This window comes from Mustelus asterias, chromosome 15 (assembly GCF_964213995.1).
Source record: "Mustelus asterias chromosome 15, sMusAst1.hap1.1, whole genome shotgun sequence".
Taxonomy (NCBI): domain Eukaryota; kingdom Metazoa; phylum Chordata; class Chondrichthyes; order Carcharhiniformes; family Triakidae; genus Mustelus; species Mustelus asterias.
Genome location: NC_135815.1, coordinates 9,640,225 through 9,662,383, shown reverse-complemented (window position 1 = coordinate 9,662,383; position 22,159 = coordinate 9,640,225). Strand labels below are relative to the sequence as shown.

General features: G+C 49.2%; 1 protein-coding gene across 1 annotated transcript in view; it reads left to right on the top strand.

Annotated features, from left to right (window-relative positions):
- Positions 1–18,073, top strand: part of LOC144504316 (thrombospondin-2-like) — a 67,062-nt gene extending 48,989 nt beyond the window's left edge. Inside the window, exons 14-22 of the mRNA XM_078229466.1 lie at positions 550–657; positions 788–947; positions 2,592–2,710; positions 3,987–4,221; positions 6,803–7,030; positions 8,563–8,834; positions 9,552–9,649; positions 14,310–14,449; positions 15,423–18,073. Coding sequence (XP_078085592.1) covers positions 550–657; positions 788–947; positions 2,592–2,710; positions 3,987–4,221; positions 6,803–7,030; positions 8,563–8,834; positions 9,552–9,649; positions 14,310–14,449; positions 15,423–15,430 — 1,368 coding nt within the window. The 3' untranslated portion in view covers positions 15,431–18,073. The remainder of the gene's footprint in view (positions 1–549; positions 658–787; positions 948–2,591; positions 2,711–3,986; positions 4,222–6,802; positions 7,031–8,562; positions 8,835–9,551; positions 9,650–14,309; positions 14,450–15,422) is intronic.
- The last annotated feature ends 4,086 nt before the right edge of the window (positions 18,074–22,159 follow it).

Below are 22,159 nucleotides of genomic sequence, written 5' to 3'. Positions count from 1 at the left end.
CTGCCAACAAGAAAAGCCAACTCACACATTTCACTGACAAATGAACAGAATCGGTGTTGCTGCGAGATTGATAGACTGCCACATTTTCCCATTTAGAGGAGAGAGGGTGTGAATGGGTTGTATCAAAGTTGAGGGTCCAGAGTCTTGATGGATGGGGCCATGGCTGTGCACTGGGACGAAAGCTCCCCTCAGTCATAACTGCAGATACTGGCAGCAGTAACCACCCATTAAAGTGTCACCAGCATTGGAAAAGCTCCCTGAAGTAGACCAGGCTTATGAAGAAAACTCTAACAACGGAAGGTTCCCAAGGCAGTTCCTTTTTTCTCTCTCTCTCTCGTGGAGCTTTCCAGAACATTTTGGGCAAATCAGGAGACGGGCCTGCAGAACTTCACAACTTAGAGAATTCTCAATGAGACAATGTTTGGGCTATTTCCCAACTGTTGGATGGAAATGAATCCATTCTTTCTGACACGCAAGTTCTGTCTGTGAATTCAGTCACCACATTCCGACTTCCCGGTAACTGTTCCTTTTTTGTCATCCCCTGAACAGGATAATTGTCCACACTTGCCCAATTCTGGACAAGAAGACTTTGACAAGGACGGAGTGGGCGACGCTTGCGATAAAGATGATGACAACGACGGCATAAATGACGAGAGGGTGAGTTCTGGAACCTTTTTGTTTCTCACACCCACCAAAGAAAGATACAATTATTGAGATGTGTGCACCAGTGTTTCTCAAATCCGTGGGGATAAAATGGGGACCTCCCCTCCATCTTTTTTCCTTCCAGGACAATTGCCCTCTGCTCTACAATCCCCGGCAGTTTGACTACGACAAGGATGATGTGGGCGACCGCTGTGACAACTGTCCCTACGACCACAACCCAGCACAGATCGACACGGACGGAGACGGGGAGGGCGATGCCTGCTCGGTCGACATTGATGGAGACGGTGAGTGTGGTGGCAGAACAACGTGAGAACAACGTGCCAACTCTATCGGGGCTGGTTTGTACCTGTTTGGTGGGTGCACATGGGTTCTCGGCACCAGAGTGAGGTGTCACTAGGTGTTGAAGTGAAAGTAAGTCTGATCCAGACAACTGGTAGCAGAACTGAGAGATTGTAGCTATCAGGAAAGAATTGTTCTAGAAAAGGGAATGTCAATCAGTGACTTGATAAACGTCATTAAGATTATGGAAGAGCTCGATAGGGTAGACAGAGAGAAGATTTTCCAATTCAAATTCTCTTCCCCCACTTGGTGGCACGCTAAGGCAGACTTTTCTCTATTTCCATATCTCGTATTTCCCGGAACAAGTTGCTAGTCTGTTGACAGAGGCTTATGGCTTGAGGGGCGCCACTCCACATCAAGCATGGCTGACCAGGAGTCTCTCCCGCTCCTCCACCAGCCATTGACATGTTTGGAAGGATTTACAGGTTGACACTTAACCTGTTTGGTTGCATTATGAATGCACCTTCCTTGGCCATCAAGTCCTGGGCTGGGGCTTGAACCCGAAACTTCTGGCTCAGAGGCAAGGACGCTAACTCACTGCGCCACAAAGCCTCGGAGAAGGTGAAGCTAAGACTAAAGCTAGGGGCCGTAAATGATCACATAGTCATCGCTAAACCCAGTAAGGAATTCAGGAATAATCCCTTTACCCAGGGAGTGGGGAGAATGTGGAACTCACGACCACAGGAGTAGCTGATGTGAGTAGTGGAGAGACATGAAGGGGAAGTGAGAAAAATACATGAGGAGCGAGGAATAGAGGAATCTACATATATGGTCAGTTGGAAGTTGGTGTGGGCGGGGGAGGCTTGTGTGGAGTATGGACCAATTGGGTTGAATGGTCTGTGTTGTAAATTCTACATCATTCTGATTCGTGTGCAATGTGGCGAGGGAGGCGTAATCCCATTTGGGACTGCGGCTCAAACTTTGACACTCTCAGGCCAGGGACAGCTGACAAGCAAATGCTCCCAGCACCATGTCCCAATGTCCTAGATACTCTCAGCAGGGTACCTCTTTCTTGACTAACTCTTCATCACGTCAAGAGTGATCCTCATTTGGAATGGATCTCCAGCTGGATTCCTGTATCCATTAACCCTGGAAATAGAATCATAGAATCCCTACAGTGCAGAAGGAGGTCATTCAGCCCATCGAGCCTGCACTGACAACAATCCCACCCCAGGCCCTAACACCATAACCCTCCCACATATTTACCCTGCTAGTCCCTCTGACACTAAGAATCGATTTAGCATTGGCCAATCAACCTAACCTACACACCTTTGGACTGTGGGAGGAAACCGGAACACTCGGAAGAAACTCATGCAGACATGGGGAGAATGTGCAAACTCCACACAGACAGTGACCCAAGCTGGGAATTGAACCCGGGTCCCTGGCGCTGTGAGGCAGCAGTGCTAACCACTGTGCCACCGTGCCGCCCTAAAAAATATTTAAGCTATTTTTGTACAGAGTGGGAGGCTAATGGGATTTTACAGATTAATGGATGGACCAACATTAAGACATGGAGCTGATTGAATCTGTATGTTGAGCTGCTGAGTGCTGTCACTGTTACCTTAACAATCTTCCTCTGATATCAACAGATATCTTGAATGAGAATGACAACTGTCCTTACGTTTACAACACTGACCAGAGAGACACAGATCAGGATGGGGTTGGAGACATGTGTGACAACTGCCCACTTATGCATAACCCTGACCAGGTAAGAATAAACATTAGCTGATGCCGTTGTACCTAGAATGGTCGTGTAATGCACTGGTGATGAAATGGGCATTGGCAGTGTAATAGGCGTTGGCAATGTAATGGGCGTTGGCAGTGTAATGGGCATTGGCAGACCCCTCTCCTTGGTTGGCTCTTAATGCCCTCAGTACAAGTAGGGATAGGCAACAAAAACTGACGTGCCAGCAATGCCCACATCGCAAGAACAAGTAAAAATCTGCTTTACTGTCGAAGCTTCAGCAGACTAACCGATTATCTGTTAGCTGTAGCTCAGCTGATAACATTGCTGCCTCTGAGTCAGGAGGTCTCATGGGTTTGTAATCTTACTCCAGAGCACAAAAATGCAGGCTGACACTCCCATGCAGATCTGAGCGAGTGCCGCACTGTCAGAGATGCTGCCTTGTTAAACAAGTGGGCAGCATGGTAGCACGGTGGTTCGCACTGCTGCCTCTCAGCACCAGGGACCCAGGTTCAATTCCAGCCTTGGGTGACTGTCTGTGTGGAGTCTGCACGTTCTCCCTGTGTCTGTGTGGGTTTCCTCCGGGTGCTCCAGTTTCCTCCCACACTCCAGAGATGTGCGGGTTAGGTGGATTGGCCATGCTAAATTGCCCCTTAGTGTCAGGGGGATTAGCAGGGGGGTTATGGGGATACCATAAGTGGGATTGTTGTCAGTGCAGGCTCGATGGGCCGAATGGCTTCCTTGTGCACTGTAGGGATTCTATGATTCTAAATCTTTGAAGAGGTTCCTTGCTTTCCCTCTGTTGGATGTAAAAGATCCAATGGCCAATATTTTGACAAAGAGCAGTGGAGTTCTTCTGGTTAATACTTATCCCTCAGACACTAACACAGATTACTTGTCACACGGGAGCTTGCTAAGTGCAAACTGGCTGCTGAGTTGACCACACTTTGAAAGTGGGTAATTGCTGATAAAGTGTGGCCTGAAGTTGTGAAAGACGCTATATAAATGCACGTCTTTCTATTTTATGTAATTATAATGACTTCAATCAGGCCATTGACGTTGACCAATTAGAATAGGAACTCCCTGATTAAGAAGTCAATTGATGGGCTAGTCACGGAGTACTTTCCTTGTATATAACCAGGCGTGTCAGTTCCTCTGGCACTCCCAAAGGTAGACTGTAGACTGATAGCACTCTGTGTACTGCTGTTGGAATTGTTAATAAAGGGATTTTGGTGAAGGGACTCTGCCTCCGAGGACTTTCCACAGTAATGACGGTTACTGATGTGATCTTGTCCTGCAGGAAGACTCTGACTCTGACCTGGTGGGCGATCAATGTGACGACAATCAGGATATTGATGAGGACGGCCACCAAAACAACCTGGACAACTGCCCGTACGTCGCCAATTCCAACCAGGCCGACCATGACAAGGATGGAAAAGGGGACGCCTGTGACCCTGACGATGACAACGATGGGGTCCCCGACGGGAGGGACAACTGCCGACTCGTCCCCAACCCTGACCAGCTCGACTCTGATGGTAAGAGTTCCTCTTTATTGATGTGTCATTGGACCCAGTGACATAGAATCCCTACAGGGCAGAAGGAGGCTATTCGGCCCATCGAGTCTGCGCTGACAACAATCCCACCCAGGCCCTGTCCCTGTAACCCCACATATTTACCCTTGCTAATCCCCCTGACATTAAGGGGCAATTTAGCACGGCCAATCGACCTAGCCCGCACATCTCTGGACTGTGGGAGGAAACTGTCTCGGGGGCAGGGAATTCATATGGTGTTCATGGAAGTGGAAATGACTAGGGTTGGGAAGCATTTTCCGATCAGGGCCATTGTGATCTCCTGGACTCGTTTCGATCGCCTCAGGGGGTCGGAGAGGAATTTCCCAGATTTTTTTTTTTCCCCATATTGGCCCTGGGGTTTTTCACTCTGGGTTTTCGCCTCTCCCTGGGGATCACATGGTCTGGAATAGGGGGGTGGGGGTGAGTTAATAGGTTGTAATGAACAAAGCATCGTAGCTGTGAGGGACAGCTCGGTGGATAGGATATTGGTATGTAGATAGGCTGGAAAATTGGGCGGGGATCCTGGATTCAGGATTCAATCCTGGACCGGGGAGCGGCGCGGGCTTGGAGGGCCGAAGGGCCTGTTCCTGTGCTGTATTGTTCTTTGTTCTTTGAAACCGGAGCACCTGGAGGAAACCCATGCAGATACGGGGAGAATGTACAAACTCTGCATAGATAGTGACCCAAGCCAGGAATCGAACCCGGGTCCCTGGTGCTGTGAAGCAGCGGTGTTAACCACTGTGCCACCGTGCCACCCCCAGTCTCAGGAATGATGACGGTAGATGATAATTAACACGCTCACGCTATGCTTTTTAAAATTCATTCACAGGATGTGGGTGTGGTTGGCTCGGCCAACATATAGTGCCATCCCTCATTGTCCTTGGGAAAATCCCACTGGTGGGTGCCCAGAGTAGCTGCCTGTTTCAGGCATGTTTAAACATGCAAATGAGGATTCTACACCATGTGGGGAGATGGTGGTGTAGGGGTAACGTCACTGGGCTAGTAATCCAGAGACCCAGGCTAATGCTCTGGGGACACAGGTTCAAATCCAACCACAGAAGCTGGAGGAATTTAAAATGAACTAATAAATCTGAAATATAAAGCTAGGCTCAGTAATAGTGACCAAGGAAAACATTACAGTTTGTTGTAAAAAAAACCCATCTGGTTCACTTTAGGGAAGGAATTCTGCCGTCCTTACCTGGTCTGGCCTACATGTGGCTCCAGAGCCACAGCAATGTGGTTGACTCTCAACTGCCTTCTGAAATGGCCAAGCGAGCATCTCCGATCAGGGGTGGGCAACAAACGCTGGTCCAGTCAGCGACGCCCACAGCCTGTGGAAGAATAAAGAGAAACAACTAAATCACTAGAATATTCTGGGGGGCGATTCTCCCACCCTGCTGCGCTGCTTTTGTAGCAGAGTGGGCCGGGAGACTCTAGCGGGGGCCATTTTGTGAGCTCCCCGCTGGGTGTCACGGCCTCCGCGCGTCTCCCAGCGCTTGGTTTCCGGTGCCATCAGTTCCGCTCCAGAAATCAGTGTGGTGCTGCGTAATTTATGTTAATGAGAATTTTGATATAATTTGAATAGCATGAATAGGCCCGGGACTGAAGTCTCCAGGCCCGCTCGCCTCTTCCACCACCCAGCACCACCCCCCCCCCCCCCCCCCCGTGCCGCCCACACCCCCGCCAGGATTGGTTCACTCCAGTGGGGTTTACAATAGCTCCCTACTTGCGGAGAGCTGGTGGCCAGGCTCCACTGGAGTGAAGGGGGGGTTAATTCGGGCCGCCCACAGGGTCGGGGGGCTGGTACCCCCTGGGCATGGGCACCCTGGCAGTGCCAGCCTGGGGCCCCTGGCACTGCCCAAGGAGCAAAGTGCCAATGCCCAGGGGGCACCTGCCCATCGGGCATGGGGCACTGCCAAGGGGGTGGGGCCTAATGGTGTCAGGGTTCGGGGGGGTGGGGGTGCGATTGGTAGGAGTGGGGTCCCGCTGCCACTCTGCAGTCGGTGGGGTGCCTGGAGGGGCATCAGGGTGTTATCCTGTTGCCCCCATGAAGGGGCTGCAACAGTGAGAAGCTCACACCCTTGACCATAGCCCTTCCTGTGGAGGGGATTCCTGTCCACAATGATTACCCTACGAGCTGCAGACCCTCCGCATTTTAACATCTTTACAAGGCTTCCAAGGACCCCTCCATTTTGGGATGCCCTCAAACTCTCCTTCCTGCTTCAGCGTTGTCCACCTCCTCTGGAGGGGATGCCAGTGATGCAAGCCCTCTGATTGGGCTTTACATCACAGAAACCAGCCCGCCATCCTTAACTGGATGGCAAACATGAGCAAGGCCGCCTTCTGGAAGATTCCAACGGTTGACACGCCTCTGACCCATGCAGTTTGATACCGAGGAATGACCCTGACAGGAGCCTAAACGTCCAGCCTAATGTTTTCTAATCATATGACCTACACGATGTGCCATTTTAAAGTCTTTGCCTCCTCTTTCTCAGCTGGTTGGTCTGCGCATCGGGAATTAACCCCTTTTGAATGCTCCTGGCAGGTGACGGAAGAGGGGATGCGTGCAAGGATGACTTCGACAATGACAGCATCCCGGACATTTACGACGTGTGTCCTGAGAACAACGCCATCAGTGAGACCGACCTGAGGAAATTCCAGATGGTTCACCTGGATCCAAAGGGGACGACGCAGATTGATCCGAACTGGGTCGTGCGTAACCAGGGCAAGGAGCTCCTACAGACAGCCAACTCTGACCCTGGTCTAGCTGTCGGTAAGTAATAAAGAGGAGCCAGTCCGAGGTGATTCAAGTGTCTGTTCTCCATGTCAGTGGACATCAAAGCTTGAGGTCTACCTAGTGTCTAATTCACCTTGCACCGGCCAAAGTGGCTGACCAGTGCATAGTGAGTGGAATGTTGGGTATTAACAATCACGCCAAAATCATGAGGACTGGCAGAAGGCAGAGAGTGGGGATAAAGGGGTCTTTCTCAGGATGGCAGCCGGTGACTAGTGCTGTGCCTCAGGGATTGGTGCTGGGATCGCAACCTTTCACAATATACATTAACAATTTGGAGGAAGGAACTGAAGGCACTGTTGCCAAGTTTGCAGATGAGACAAAGACATGCAGAGCAACAGGTAGTATTGAGGAAGCAGGGGGGCTGCAGAAGCACTTGGACAGGTTAGGAGAGTGGGCAATGAAGTGGCAGATGGAATACAATGTGGAAAAGTGTGAGGTTATGCACTTTGGAAGGAGGAATGGAGGCATAGACGATTTTCTAAATGGGAAAATGCTTAGGGAATCAGAAACAGAAAGAGACTTGGGAGTCATTGTTCAAGATCATCTTAAGGTTAACGTGCAGGTTCAGTCGGCAGTTAGGAAGGCAAATACAATGTTAGCATTCATGTCGAGATGGCTGGAATACAAGAGCAGGGATGTACTTCTGAGGCTGTATAAGGCTCTGGTCAGACTCCATTTGGAGTATTGTGAGCAGTTTTGGGCCCCATATCTAAGAAAGGATGTGCTGGCCTTGGAAAGGGTCCAGGGGAGGTTCACAAGAATGATCCCTGGAACGAAGAGCTTGTCGTATGAGGAACGGTTGAGGACTCTGGGTCTGTACTCGTCGGAGTTTAGAAGGATGAGGGGGGATCTTAATGAAACTTACAGGATACTGCGAGGCCTGGATAGAGTGGATGTGGAGAGAATGTTTCTACTATTAGAAAAACTAGAATCAGAGGGCACAACCTCGGGTTGAAGGGACGATCCTTTAAAACAGAGATGAGGAGGAATTTCTTCAGCCAGAGAGTGGTGAATCTGCGGAACTCTTTGCCACAGAAGGCTGTGGAGGCCAGGTCATTGAGTGTCTTTAAGACACAGATAGATAGGTTCTTAATTAATAAGGAGATCAGGGGTTATGAGGAAAAGGCAGGAGAATGGGGATGAGAAAAAAAGCAGCTATGATTGAATGGCGGAGCAGACTTGATGGGCCGAGTGGCCTAATTCTGCTCCTATGTCTTAGGGTCTTATGGTCTTAAGGTCTAAGACCTCAGAACTCATACTAATTAAAGCTTCTTCTAATAATGGAGGCAATGGCTTCGTGCTATTATCACTAGACTATTAATACAGAAACTCAGCTAATGTTCTGGAGACCCGGGTTCGAATCCCGCCACGGCAGATGGTAGAATTTGAATTCAATAAAAAAATCTGGAATTTTGAATTTACTGATGACTATGAAACCATTGTCGATTGTCTTCTGCTGCTGAGTTGCGATTGCTCTGAGGGGAACCGTCTCCCTTGATTATCCGCAGGTTTTGATCAGTTCAATGCCATCGACTTCAGTGGAACTTTCTACGTTAACACGGACCGAGATGATGACTACGCCGGCTTCGTCTTTGGCTACCAGTCCAGCAGCCGCTTTTATGTGGTGATGTGGAAGCAAGTTACCCAGACCTACTGGGAAGAGAAGCCCTCCAAGGCGCATGGTTATGCTGGTGTTTCCCTTAAGGTGGTCAACTCCACCACAGGCCGGGGAGAGCACCTGCGGAATGCACTCTGGCACACCGGGAACACCCGCGGACAGGTAACCACTGCTCCAACTGTCCCTCACCCTCAAACCCTCGTGTCTGTCACCATCAAACCCTTGTGTCTGTTTACTCACCGGCTTTGCCTGGGAAAAGGGCGACATTACACAGAATATACACCACAGAAACAAGCCATTCGGCCCAACACATCTATGCTGGTGTTTCTGCTCCAAATGAGCCTCCTGTCACCTTACATCACCCAATCCCATCAACATATCCTTCTGCTCGATTCCTTTAAAGGCATCTATACTGTTCACCTCAACTAGTCCCTCATATTCATTCACCAGTCTTCCAATCAGCCCAATAACATCTGCTATCCAGTACCAAGGACTCGCGAACAGCAACTTAAATGTGATTTTCCAGCCCCTCCCACTGAATGGATTTTCCAGACCCGTCAAAGTCAACGGAGATATGAATGGCTCACTGCATCTTCCGCAAAGTGGGGTGGGGTTGGGGGGGGGGGGGGGGGGGGGGTTGGGGGGGGGGGGGGTTGGGGACGCAGAAAATCCCAGACGTAGTTTATTTTAAAAGGAAAAAGTATAATTCACAACACAAAACAGACGTTACAGTTTCAGATGTGTGATACGCCAGCCTTCTGGGAAGCAGGTGACACCAACAGACGGACAAAACTTCACGAAGCGAAGCCACTTTGGTGGAAACGCATTTCCCGTGGATCATTCTCCTCTGACGCTGGTGTGAATCTGTTTGCGTTTCAGGTACGAACCTTATGGCACGACCCCAAGAATATTGGCTGGAAGGATTACACCGCCTACAGATGGCACCTAATCCATCGTCCCAAAACAGGCTTCATCAGGTAAGCAGCACATTGCAGCCGGACTGCCGGTCAGGAACAGGAGAGAGTCCTTGGCAAATCCTATATACATCTGGGACATTTCCTCAGCTGGAAATGCGAAGGGGGGGTGGTGGGGGGTGGTATTAAAGTTTGGGAAGCTACATTATACAGCGATGGGAGAGACACAGCCTGGTCTGTTCCTACCTTTTCTGGAAGCCGATTAACAATTTTGCCAGGAAGAAGGAGAGAGGGCACAGAAGTATTTTACTCAAATGATGTCAGTGACATAGCTAAGATGTAGAGAAAGATCAACTTAGTGCGAGGTAGGTCCATTCAAAAGTCTGATGGCAGCAGGAAAGAAGCTGTTCTTGAGTCAGTTGGTGCGTGTCCTCAGACGTTTGAGAAGGTAAGTAGGGGACACCTTATTTCACAAGTCCATTGGCCAGCAATCAGAGAGGATAGTTTTGGATGTCCAGTTAATGAACATAAGGGAAGCAAAGAGAATATTTTTGGCTCTGGCTCGCTCGGACCTGAAACACATTTGCAGGATTGATGGGAGATAGAAAGAATTCACGATCGCTGGTGGAAGGAAGCAGGATAGTTACTGTGAAAATAAAAAGAGTTCAAAGAGATGAGGAGAGGACAGATGAAAGGCGGGACAGCTCTGAAATAAGTTCCAGTTCAAAAGGACAACATTTTTAAACTCTGGTGTGAATGAATATAACAACAACTTATATTTATATAGCACCTTTAACTTAAGGAAGCATCCCAAAGTGCTTCACAGGAGCATTATAATACAAATGTTTGACACCGAGCCACGTAGGAGATATCTGATCAGATGATCAAAAGTTTGGCCAAAGGTCGGTTTGAAGGAGTTAAAGGCAGACTGTGAGATAGAGAGTGGAGAGGCTTAGGAAGGGAATTCCAGAGCTTGGGGCCTCGGCAAGTGAAGGCATGGCCACCAATGGTGGAGCAATTATAATTGGGAATGCATAAGAGGCCGGGATTAGAGGAGCGCAGATATCTCGGAGGGTTGTGGCGCTGGAGGAGATTACACAGATAGGTAGGGGCGAGACAGCGGAGAGTTTGGGGGAAACAGGGACGTGATTTTGACATGTTGATTGACGAAAAGCCACAGCAGGACAATGAGCGCAGGGTGAAAGGTGGATGGGATTTAGCTGAGAGTCAAGACATAGGCAGCAGAGTTTAAGCTGACCTCACATTTCTGGAGGGTGGAATGGGGGAGAGCAGCAAGGAGTGGGTTGGAAAAGTCGGGTCTGGAGGTAACAAAGGCATGAATGAGGGCTTCAGCAGCCGAGACGGGGTGACATCAGGCAATGTTATGGCGGTGGAAATAGACAGTCTTAGTGATGGCAGCACAGTGGTTAGCACTGCTGCCTCACAGCGCCAGGGACCCGGGTTCGATTCCCGGCTTGGGTCGCTGTCAGTGTGGAGTCTGCATGTTCTCCCCGTGTCTGCGTGGGTTTCCTCCGGGTGCTCCGGTTTCCTCCCACAGTCCAAAGAGATGTGGGTTCGGATGTTTGGCCATGCTAAATTGTGGCGTGGCAGGCAGTGGGGGTGAACCATGCAAAGGTCCGTTGACTTCGGACGGGATTTTCCAGTTTTGGGACAAGCAAGGCCGGAAAATCCCTCCCTATGTCTCGTTATGTGTCTCAGTATCCATTCGCTTAATAACACTCCTAAAAAGCACCTTGGGGCAGGTTAAAGGTGTCACAGAAATCTCGAGTTGTCATTTTTGCTGATTCACACAACCACAAGAGATGGGTGAGATCCTAAATGAATATTTCTCATCAGTATTTACTGTTGAGAAAAGCATGGATGTTAGGGAACTTGGGGAATTAAATATTGATGTCTTGAGGAGTGTACATATTACACAGAAAGGGGTGCTGGAAGTCTTAAAGTGCATCAAGGTAGATAAATCTGCGGGACCTGATGAGGTATATCCCAGGACGTTGTGGGAGGCTAGGGAGGAAATTGCGGGTCCCGAGACGAGATATTTGAATCATCGATCGTCACGGGTGAGGTGCCTGAAAATTGGAGGGTGGCAAATGTTGTGCCTGTGTTTAAAAAGGGCTGCAGGGAAAAGCCTGGGAACGACAGGCCAGTGAGCCTCACATTTGTGGTGGGTAAATTGTTGGAAGGTATTTTGAGAGACAGGATCTATAGGCATTTAGAGATGCAAAACTGATTAGAGACAGTCAGCATGGCTTTGTGAGTGGAAAATCATGTCTCACAAATTTAATTGAGTTTTTTGAAGGGGTAACCAAGAAGGTAGATGAGGGCAGTGCAGTTGATGTTGTCTACATGTTCTTTAGCAAGGCCTTTGACAAGGTACCGCATGGTAGGTTGTTGCATAGAGTTAAATCTCACAGGATCCAGGGTGAGGTATCTAAATGGATACAAAATTGGCTTCTTGACAGAAGCCAGAGGGTGGTTGTAGAGAGTTGTTTTTCAAACTGGAGGCCTGTGACCAGCGGTGTGCCTCAGGGATGAGTGCTGGGCCCACTGTTATTTGTCATTTATATTAATGATTTGGATGAGAATATAGGGGGCATGGTTAGTAAGTTTGCAGATGACACCAAGATTGGTGGCATAGTGGACAGTGAAGAAAGTTATCTCCAATTGCAGCGGGATCTTGATCAATTGGGCCAGTGGGCTGACGAATGGCAGATGGAGTTTAATTTAGACAAATGCGAGGTGATGCATTTTGGTAGATTGAACCAGGGCAGGACTTACTCTGTTAATGGTAGGGCGTTGGGGAGAGTTACATAACAAAGAGATCTAGGGGTACATGTTCATAGCTCCTTGAAAGTGGAGTCACAGGTGGACAGAGTGGTGAAGAAGGCATCGGCATGCTTGGTTTCATCGGTCAGAACATTGAATACAGGAGTTGGGACGTCTTGTTGAAGTTGTACAAGACATTGGTAAGGCCACACTTGGAATACTGTGTGCAATTCGGGTCACTATTATAGAAAGGATATTATTAAACTAGAAAGAGTGCAGAAAAGATATACTAGGATGCTACCGGGACTTGATGGATTGAGTTATAAGGAGAGGCTGAATAGACTGGGACCTTTTTCTCTGGAGCGTAGGAGGCTGAGGGGTGACCTGATAGAAGTCTATAAAATAATGAGAGACATAGACAAGGTAGATAGTCAATATCTTTTCCCAAAGGTAGGGGAGTCTAAAACTAGAGGGCATAGGTTTAAGGTGAGAGGGGAGAGATACAAAAGTGTCCAGAGGGGCAGTTTTTTCACACAGAGGGTGGTGAGTGTCTGGAACAAGCTGCCAGAGGTGGTAGTAGAGGCGGGTACAATTTTATCTTTTAAAAAGCATTTAGATAGTTACATGGGTACGATGGGTATAGAGGGATATGGGCCAAATGCGGGCAATTGGGATTAGTTTAGGGTTTTTTTTAAAAAAAGGGCGGCATGGACAAGTTGGGCTGAAGGGCCTGTTTCCATGCTGTAAACCTCTATGACTGTGTCACTCTGTCTCTCTGACACACGCTCACACACGAGATGGGGGAGGAATCCTTGTGTGTCGTCAGATTCCTGATTTCCAGTAGAGAAATTACAGATGGACCATTAAAACGTTTATGTGACATTTTTCCGGCCCTCTGAAGTAGCCTAGCAAGCCACTCAGTTACATTCAAGATCACTGCTCATCATCAGCTTTGCGAGGACAGTTTGGGATGGGTAATAAATGCTGGCTTAGCCGGTTGATGTTCACATTGCCTGAATGAATAAAAAGATAAACTTTCATTCAGGCATCAGGCCACCTGAGTTGAAATGGTTAATGTCTCCCTTAAAATGGCGGCAAGTGGGATGTTATTTGAATATACAGGGGGGGGGGGGTATCTTTTGAAAAAGGTCAGTCCATCTCATAAAGTCATTGGGTGAGATTCTACTGCCTCGCTCATCCCAAAAATGTAAAATCCCATCCGAGATCAATGGACCTTTCCATGGTCCACCCCTCACCCTCTCCGATCCCATGGTGGGCGGGTAAATTTCTGACCATAGCGTCACAGAGATATACGGTATGGAAACAGGCCCTTCAGCCCAACTCGTCCATACCGACCAGGTTTCCCAAACTGAACTAGTCCCATTTGCCTGTGTTTATCCCAAATCCCTCTGAACCTTTCCCATCCATGTACCTGTCCAAATGTCTTTTAAATGTTATAATTGTACCCGCCTCACTGGTCATTGCCATCTGCTCACGCCCTGACCGATGTGGATCCGTTAGACTCAATACAATCTTGTCTAAATAGAATCATAGAACTAAAGTCACAGAGAGTCAGAGTCATAGAGATTTACAGCATGGAAACAGGCCCTTCGGCCCAACTTGTCCATGCCGCCCTTTTTTTTTTGAACTTCTAAGCTAGTCCCAATTGCCCACATTTGGTCAATATCCCTCTATACCCATCTTACCCATGATACCCATCTTACCCATCTAAACGCAAACTGGAAATCTGACAGTGAAACATCGCCCAGAAAGTTGTCGACAAGTTTGCCAGTGAAGAGGGGAGGTAGTGATGAATATTTCCCCCGACTGCATCAGTGAACCTAACAATGGGGCAGAGCAAGTCTCCTCTGTAAAGGAACAGTAACATTGAAAGGGAGTTATGGTAGGATTCTCAATTCTGCTCCTCTCTCTGTAGGGTGGTGGTCTATGAAGGGAAGCAAATCATGGCTGACTCTGGCCCTATCTACGATAAGACATTAGCCGGCGGCCGACTAGGGCTCTTTGTCTTCTCCCAGGAAGCCGTCTACTTCTCTGACCTTAAGTACGAGTGTCGAGGTAAGCCTGCCTGAGCCTGTATGTCCACATTGTCATCCATAGCATGCACACAACACCCCATATCCCCCAGAGTATGGCATCGATCACAACAGTTGGTTCAACTTGGGAATGAGCTGGGGTATTTCTGGTCCTGCCTGGGTCGGGAATGGGCCCCGGTGGGACCGGAGAACGTGGAGAGCAGCCTAAAGTCCGTTGACTTTGGGCAGGAATTTCTGGTGCCTGTCAGGACTGGAAAATCCCCACTTATTGGCTGGAATTCTCAGCCCATATGCTGGAATGCAGCAGGGAACTACTGTCTAGGCATTGCGCCCTTTTTGAATGAAACAAAAGCATCGGTGGTCAACAGTTCCCTGGTGCTTTATCCATAATGTCTCGGCCTGTCAAAGTCACCTTGTCAGCCAATCTGCACCCTTTTCTCAGGCAGCATAAATTGTTGCTCCCTTTGAAATTTGGTATTCTTGGATCTGTCCTGACCAGTATGAAGCAATAAACACTCCCAACAGCAAGATCCACCCTGCCCCTTATGTCAGCAAGGTTTCACTTTCCCTTCAAACTTCACGCCCAAAAAGAGTCTTATCAATGGGGCGGTTCAGTCGCTCAGTGGTTAGCACGTCTGCCTCACAGCGCAAGGGACCCGGGTTTGATTGCCAGCCTCGGGTCACAGTCTGTGTGGAGTTTGCATGTTCTCCCCGTGTCTGTGTGGGTTTCCTCCGGGTGCCCCGGTTTCCTCCCACAGTCTAAAGATGTGCGGGTTAGGTGGATTGGCCATGCTAAACTGACCCTTCATGTCAGGGGGGCTAGCTAGGGTAAATGCATGGGGTTATGGGGATAGGGTCTGGGTGGGATTGTTGTCAGTGCAGACTCGATGGGCTGAATGGCCTCCGTCTGCAGAGGGAAGAAAAATCAGGGTCTCCAAACAGAGAGAATTTCCACTGTAACGCCGCGTCTTGTTTTGTTGTTTTTCTCTCTGCAGATAACTGAGTAGCTGCCTGCAGCGCGCGTCGTGGGGGGGACTCTGAACATGCTGCTCAGCATCGTCACCTCAGCCAGACTGGGAGTCCCGATTCCCGCCCACTCTCCCCTCGCTGGCTTCCTGAGTGTAACCTCTGACCCTTCCCTCCCCCCCCTTCCCCCACCACCTCCCCCCACCCCCCCATCCCCTTTCCTCCCCCACCCACAACACCCGCCTTCGGCCGACTGTGGTGACCCACTCTCGCTCTGCGGACAGCCTGGCAGAGACGCGACAACGGAGACGCTAAAATCTGAAGGAAAGCTGACGGTATCTCAAAAGGAGTCTCGCTACCGTGACTGTACCTACATAGAGGGACTAGTGATCATTTAACAGACTTATCGTACTGAAATATAAGCCCCGCCGTTACTATTTTCTAATAAGGCTGTTGTCAAGCGATCAAGCAGCAGACTTGTTTTTTTAAAGACAAAAGAGAAAGCCTGATTTAACAAATGTTTAAAACAAAATGACGTCTTCTGGGATACATTAATGAATTACAAAAAAAAAGTTTTTAAAACCACTTTGTTTACAACTTTTTCTATCACATTTCATTGTCTGTATATAAAAGCTTTTTAGCTATTGGTATTACGGATGGCACAGCTAATGCAGCGATGGCATACAAATCCTATAAACACTCTTATGTACAACTTAATCGATTAACTGACATGCCAGTCCCTCTTTCTCATCCGAGAACTGAGCTGTGACTGGTATTCGGGTGGGAAACCGCAAACCAATAATGTATGGGCTTAATCTGAATATATGTAGATATGGATCTATCTATATTCTATATATCGCATATCATTTTTGTTCTGTTTTTTTAAACACACGCATTGCAGATTCTTTCAAAGTTAGTGACGGTTATAGGAAACTCTTTCTGACTTGCGAAGCAACCAACTACTCTTTTCTGTGGCCCTCCTCTATTTCCCACTCCCACCCACTCTCTGTCTCTCTCCTCCACCCCACTTTCTCTCTCCCCCACCCCCCACCCTCTCTCTTCCCGCACCACCCCCGTCTTCTCTCCCCTGCCACTCCCCACCCTTTCTCTCGCCCCCGAAACCCCTCCTCTCTCTTCCCCCACTCCCCACCCTCTCTCTCTCCCCCCACTCACCACCCTCTCTCTCTTTCTCTCTCTCCCCCCACTCACCACCCTCTCTCTCTCTTCCCAACATTTCCCCGCTTCTCTCTCTCCCACGCCCCATCCTCCCTCTCTCTCTCCCTCCACTCTCCACCCTCTCTCTATCTCCCCAACACCTCCCCGCTTCTCTCGCTCTCTCTCTCCCCAACACCTCCCCGCTTCTATCTCTCCCACCCCCCATCCTCCCTCTCTCTCTCCCTCCACTCCCCACCCTCTCTCTATCTCCCCAACACCTCCCCGCTTCTCTCTCTCCCACCCACCATCCTCTCTCTCTTTCCCACCACCTCCCCACCCCCTCAATCCCCCCACCCTCTCTCTTCTCCCCCCCCACCCCCCCCCCCCATTTTCTTTTGGATGAGGAACATGGGAATGGTTCCACAAGTCACCGCAACGTGCGCCTGGAAAGAGAAAACAGTTTGCAGAGGGGGAGGGGGCAAAAGATGTGAATATTTAGATTGTATCATATTTTGCTATTTAATTTATTTATGGTTTTATTCTCTCTCTCTCTCCCTTTCCTTTCTTTCAAAAAAAGATGTTTGTGGGAAGCAGTGAATTTTGCCAAAGATTGTAAATAATTTATTTATTTGTTTACACTGAAGCAATATCGAAATTTGAAAGAGAAACTTGGCTGGCGGACCCTAGTCTATATTTTTTTGATTAATATTAGGCAAATAAACGATCTAAAAGGCTTAAACAGTGTTCTGTGAGTTAAACCAATTTGTGTTTATACACCATTATCTGTTAATTAAGTCAATTTGTTCTACCTTGTTTCCTTTTAAACTGTAAATAGCTCTGGTATTCTACACAGCAGGCGAGACCGAGGCTTCTAGTTTGGCCTAGTGGTCCCCTTCAGTTACTATGCAGCCCCCCCCTCAAGACGCGCACAGCATTTAAATCAACCTCGCCATTAATCTGCTCTGAATCTGAAGCCGGTGGCACTAACTGGGCTTGGCCGTTGCGATTTACTATCAGCTTGTGCGGCAAACCCTTTTCCCAATGCCCCCCGACCAACCTCGCCAGCCTGCCCCCCCCCCCCCCCCCGTCTCTCCCTGGCAGATTCAAACTGAGCAAGCCTGGCCTCTAGGCCTCGCAGCCCCCATGTTGGGTCAGAGGTCATGGTTGGCAGGCCACAGTCAATTCCCACAATCACTCCACCCTAGTGGTATTTTGTGACCTCAAATGCTTCACAACGTATGTGAGGATATTTTCCCCCACCCACTTAGAACTGCAGGATAACTGTGTCGCTTGATCCAAAGTCTTGCCACGCCAATGCATGCTTTCACATTGTATAGCGGTTGAGTACGGCAGAATAATCTGTTTTCCTTTATCGAGTTTTGACACTTGTGTTTGTTGTGTTATTTTTTTAAATATATGGATATATATATACGCACACTCCAGTCTAGCACATTAACTGTACATAGCTAAAGGGTGCAGTTTGTCATTGAAGCATTTAATAAAATTACTCAGCTTTCTGTTTCAACATTCTTGTATCAGAGTTGCAGGAGACGTCTGCAAGAAGCGACTGTGGGTTTTAGAGGCTGGATACTGTACAGCCACACGTTCAAAACAGGCAATCAACTTAACTGAAGCCAATCAGCATTTTCTTCCCACACGCGCGGGGTTACAGGGACAGGGTGGAGGGGAACTGCTCTAGTGGGGAATCGGTGCAGACTCGATGGGCCGAATAGCCTCTTTCTGTGGTTCTCCCGGGGGCTGAAAGCATTGCACTGGAAGCATGTGTCTATCATTAGGTCCGTCAGTGATGTCCGATGAAAGAGAATCTCAACAAACGTTAGCAGCCATATTAAAGGCCCTAAGCTAAAAGAAATTGCATTTATGTAGCAACTTCAGGATGTCCCAAAGGCAATTAGCAGATTATGTACCCTTGCCGTGTAGCCACAAATGCAGCCAGTTTGCGCACAGAGCGGTCTTTCCAGCAGCGACATGGATGGCATGATGGCACGGGGTGGCACAGTGGTCAGCACTGCTGCCTCACAGCGCCAGGGACCCGGGTTCAATTCCGGCCTTGGATCACTGTCTGTGTGTGCGGAGTCTGCACGTTCTCCCCGTGTCTGCGTGGGTTTCCTCCGGGTGCTCCGGTTTCCTCCCACAGTTTCAAAGACGTGCTGGTTAGGGTGCATTGACCCGAACAGGCACCGGAGTGTGGGCGACTAGGGGAATTTCACAGTAACTTCATTGCAGTGTTAATGTAAGCCTTACTTGTGACTAAAAAATAAATAAACTTTTGGTAACAACTGGGTCACTTGTTGCTGTTTGAGGACAAATATTGGGCAGAACATCGAGAGAACCAGCACAGCTTTCTTCAGAATAGTGCCGTGGGATCTTTTGCATCTACCGGCAGCCTCGGACGTACAACACAATTGGTTACAAGTAGGAACGTCGTAAATTAGAACCGATTTCCCCCTTGGGAACAATGGTATAAACTGGGGGATTGGTTCCTGAAGCAAGGCTGGAAATCACTCATGGCGTGCCCGCTGCTGTTAAACGCTCTCAGTTCTTTTCACAGTCAGATCGCTGAGGCGATTTCTGATGTCTGCACGCCTCAGCACAAGTTCCTCGGTTGGTGTGCTGGACATAACTGTTTCCAGTTTCCTGTTTAACCTTGCGACCCTGGGCATATATAATTAGGCAACGCGCTGAAAGCTGCCACAGCTGCTGTGCCAACAAAACCCTGACATTGGCTGAATGAACAGAATGAACTCACCTCCAACCTAATAAAGATGGTGCAGTGGCTGGAGTGACACTGTCTGGTCATACAGAGGGACGGTGACATCGTGAAGTAGAAACCGACATTGTGAAGTCGAAATTTATAAACGATATTAGTACCGTTTCATAGAAATCATAGAAACCCTACAGTGCAGAAGGAGGCCATTCGGCCCATCGAGTCTGCACTGACCACAATCCCACCCAGGCCCTACCCCCACATATTTTACCTGCTAATCCCTCTAACCTACGCATCCCAGGACTCTAAGGGGCAATTTTTTTTTAACCTGGCCAATCAACCTAACCCGCACATCTGTGGACTGTGGGAGGAAACCGGAGCACCCGGAGGAAACCCACGCAGACACGAGGAGAATGTGCAAACTCCACACAGACAGTGACCCGAGCCGGGAATCGAACCCGGGACCCTGGAGCTGTGAAGCAACAGTGCTAACCACTGTGCTACCGTGCCGCCCCGTTTGTTGTAACTCGAATGTTGTAAAGTTGAGGACTGCCTGTACTTTGGAGGGCAGTTAGCGGCTTCGTTAACATTTCACCTGAAAGCAGCGGGCGGGATTCTCTGGCCCCCCTCGCCTGAAAACCAGAGGTTCCCGCCCGACTTCAATTGCCTCCCCCGACCCACTAGAATTCCAGTGGCGGGCAGGATGGGGGAATTCCAGCCAACATATCTGACAGTGCAGCACTCCCTCAATACTGCAGAGAGAGTCACCCACTTGTCTGTGCTCGGGGCTCTGGGACGGATCTTGAATCTGAAACTTGTGATTCCGGGGCTTGAATCTGACACCTTTCGGAATCCAGTGTTGGAACATAGGTGCATGGAAATACTTGCCGGAGTTTTACCGCCTCACCCGCCCGAGGCTCGTAACATCCCACCCGAGGCCCACGGAGAATGCTGTTTTGCGAGCCTCGGGTGGTAACGTTCCAGCAGCTGATTTATTGTATTTTTGTCCCATTGACGCACCGTGCAACGTTGCCTTTCAACAGTGGCAGCAACCTGTTCATTTTAAATAGCCCCATCGAACTAAACACAAGCGGAATGTTAAAACCGTTCACGCCAGTGGGATTTTCCCATTCCGCCGCCAAATTCTCCGATCTCGCTGCAGCGGGAGCATGGCATGAACAGCCGGTAAGACCGCGGAAACATGGTCCAATGTTGGAGCTAATTCCGCAGTGAAAATTAATAAACCTACTGTAAAGCCTGTCCTTCCAAAATCAGCCCGATCCCTCAGTCCTTCCCCAATCTACAAGTACATTCAATTGTAAGAAGTCTCACAACAGGGTGCAGGGTGGCACAGTGGTTAGCACTGCTGCCTCACAGCGCCAGGGACCCGGGTTCAATTCCGGCCTCGGGTCACCGTCTGTGCGGAGTCTGCACATTCTCCCCGTGTCTGCGTGGGTTTCCTCCGGGTGCTCCGGTTTCCTCCCACAGTCCAAAGATGTGCGGGTTAGGTTGATTGGCCATGCTAAATTGCCCCTTAGTGTCAGGGGATTTGCAGGGTAAATATGTGGTGTTACAGGATTAGGGCCTGGATGGGATTGTGGTCGGTGCAAACTCGATGGGCCAAATGGCCACCTTCTGCACTGTTGGGATTCTATGATGACACCAGGTTAAAATCCAACAGGTTTATTTGGTATCATGAGCTTTCGGAGTGCTGCTCTTGAAGGAGCAGCGCTCCGAAAGCTTGTGATACCAAATAAACCTGTTGGATTTTAACCTGGTGCTGTGAGACTTCTTACTGTGCCCACCCCAGTCCAACGCCGGCAACTCCACATCATACATTCAATTGCTTCTTGAATCCATGTCTATTTCAGCACTAATATTTTCTAGTCGGGATTCTCCGATCTTGCCGCGGCTGGGATTCTCCAGTCCCGCTGCGGTGAATGGAGTTTTGGCTGAGGGGGTTGGTGGGTCACAACAGGAGGCAAAGCTTTCAAAATCAAAAGTGCCAGCTGGAATCATAATGGAGTAAAAGTTCGGAGTTCTGAGTTTGGGTGGGTCTGGCGAATACCACACTCGGGAAGCTGTTCAGGAATAAGGAGGACATTCGGGAATAGTGGGGGTGCCGACTTTAGATCATTTCACCTCTGATACATCATGAACAACCTCCACCTGGAGCTTATTGTAGAGGGATTTCTCCCAGAAATTGGCCCCGGAGTTAGAAATCATAGAAATCATAGAAACCCTACAGTGCAGAAGGAGGCCATTCGGCCCATCGAGTCTGCACCGCCCACAATCCCACCCAGGTCCTACCCCCACATATTTTTACCTGCTAATCCCTCTAACCTACACATCTCAGGGGCAATTTTTTTAACCTGGCCAATCAACCTAACCTGCACATCTTTGGACTGTGGGAGGAAACCGGAGCACCCGGAGGAAACCCACGCAGACACGAAGAGAATGTGCAAACTCCACACAGACAGTGACCCGAGCCGGGAATCGAACCCGGGACCCTGGAGCTGTGAAGCAGCAGTGCTAACCACTGTGCTACCGTGCCGCCCTTTAGTGACAATAGAGAGAGCAGGAGGGTGAACAGAAACATAGAATCATAGAACCACTACAGTGCAGAAGGAGCCCCTTAGTGTCAAGAGGACTAGCTAGGGTAAATGCATGGGGATAGGGCCTGGGTGGGATTGTGGTCGGTGCAGACTCGATGGGCTGAATGGCCTCCTATAGGGATTCTGTGGGGATGGCACTGTAGGGATTCTATGGAGGTCATTTGGCCCATCGAGTCTGCACCGACTCTCCGACAAAGCATCCCACCCAGGCCCTATCCCCGTCACCCCACACATTTACCCCGCTAATCCCCAGGAGCTGCATATGGAC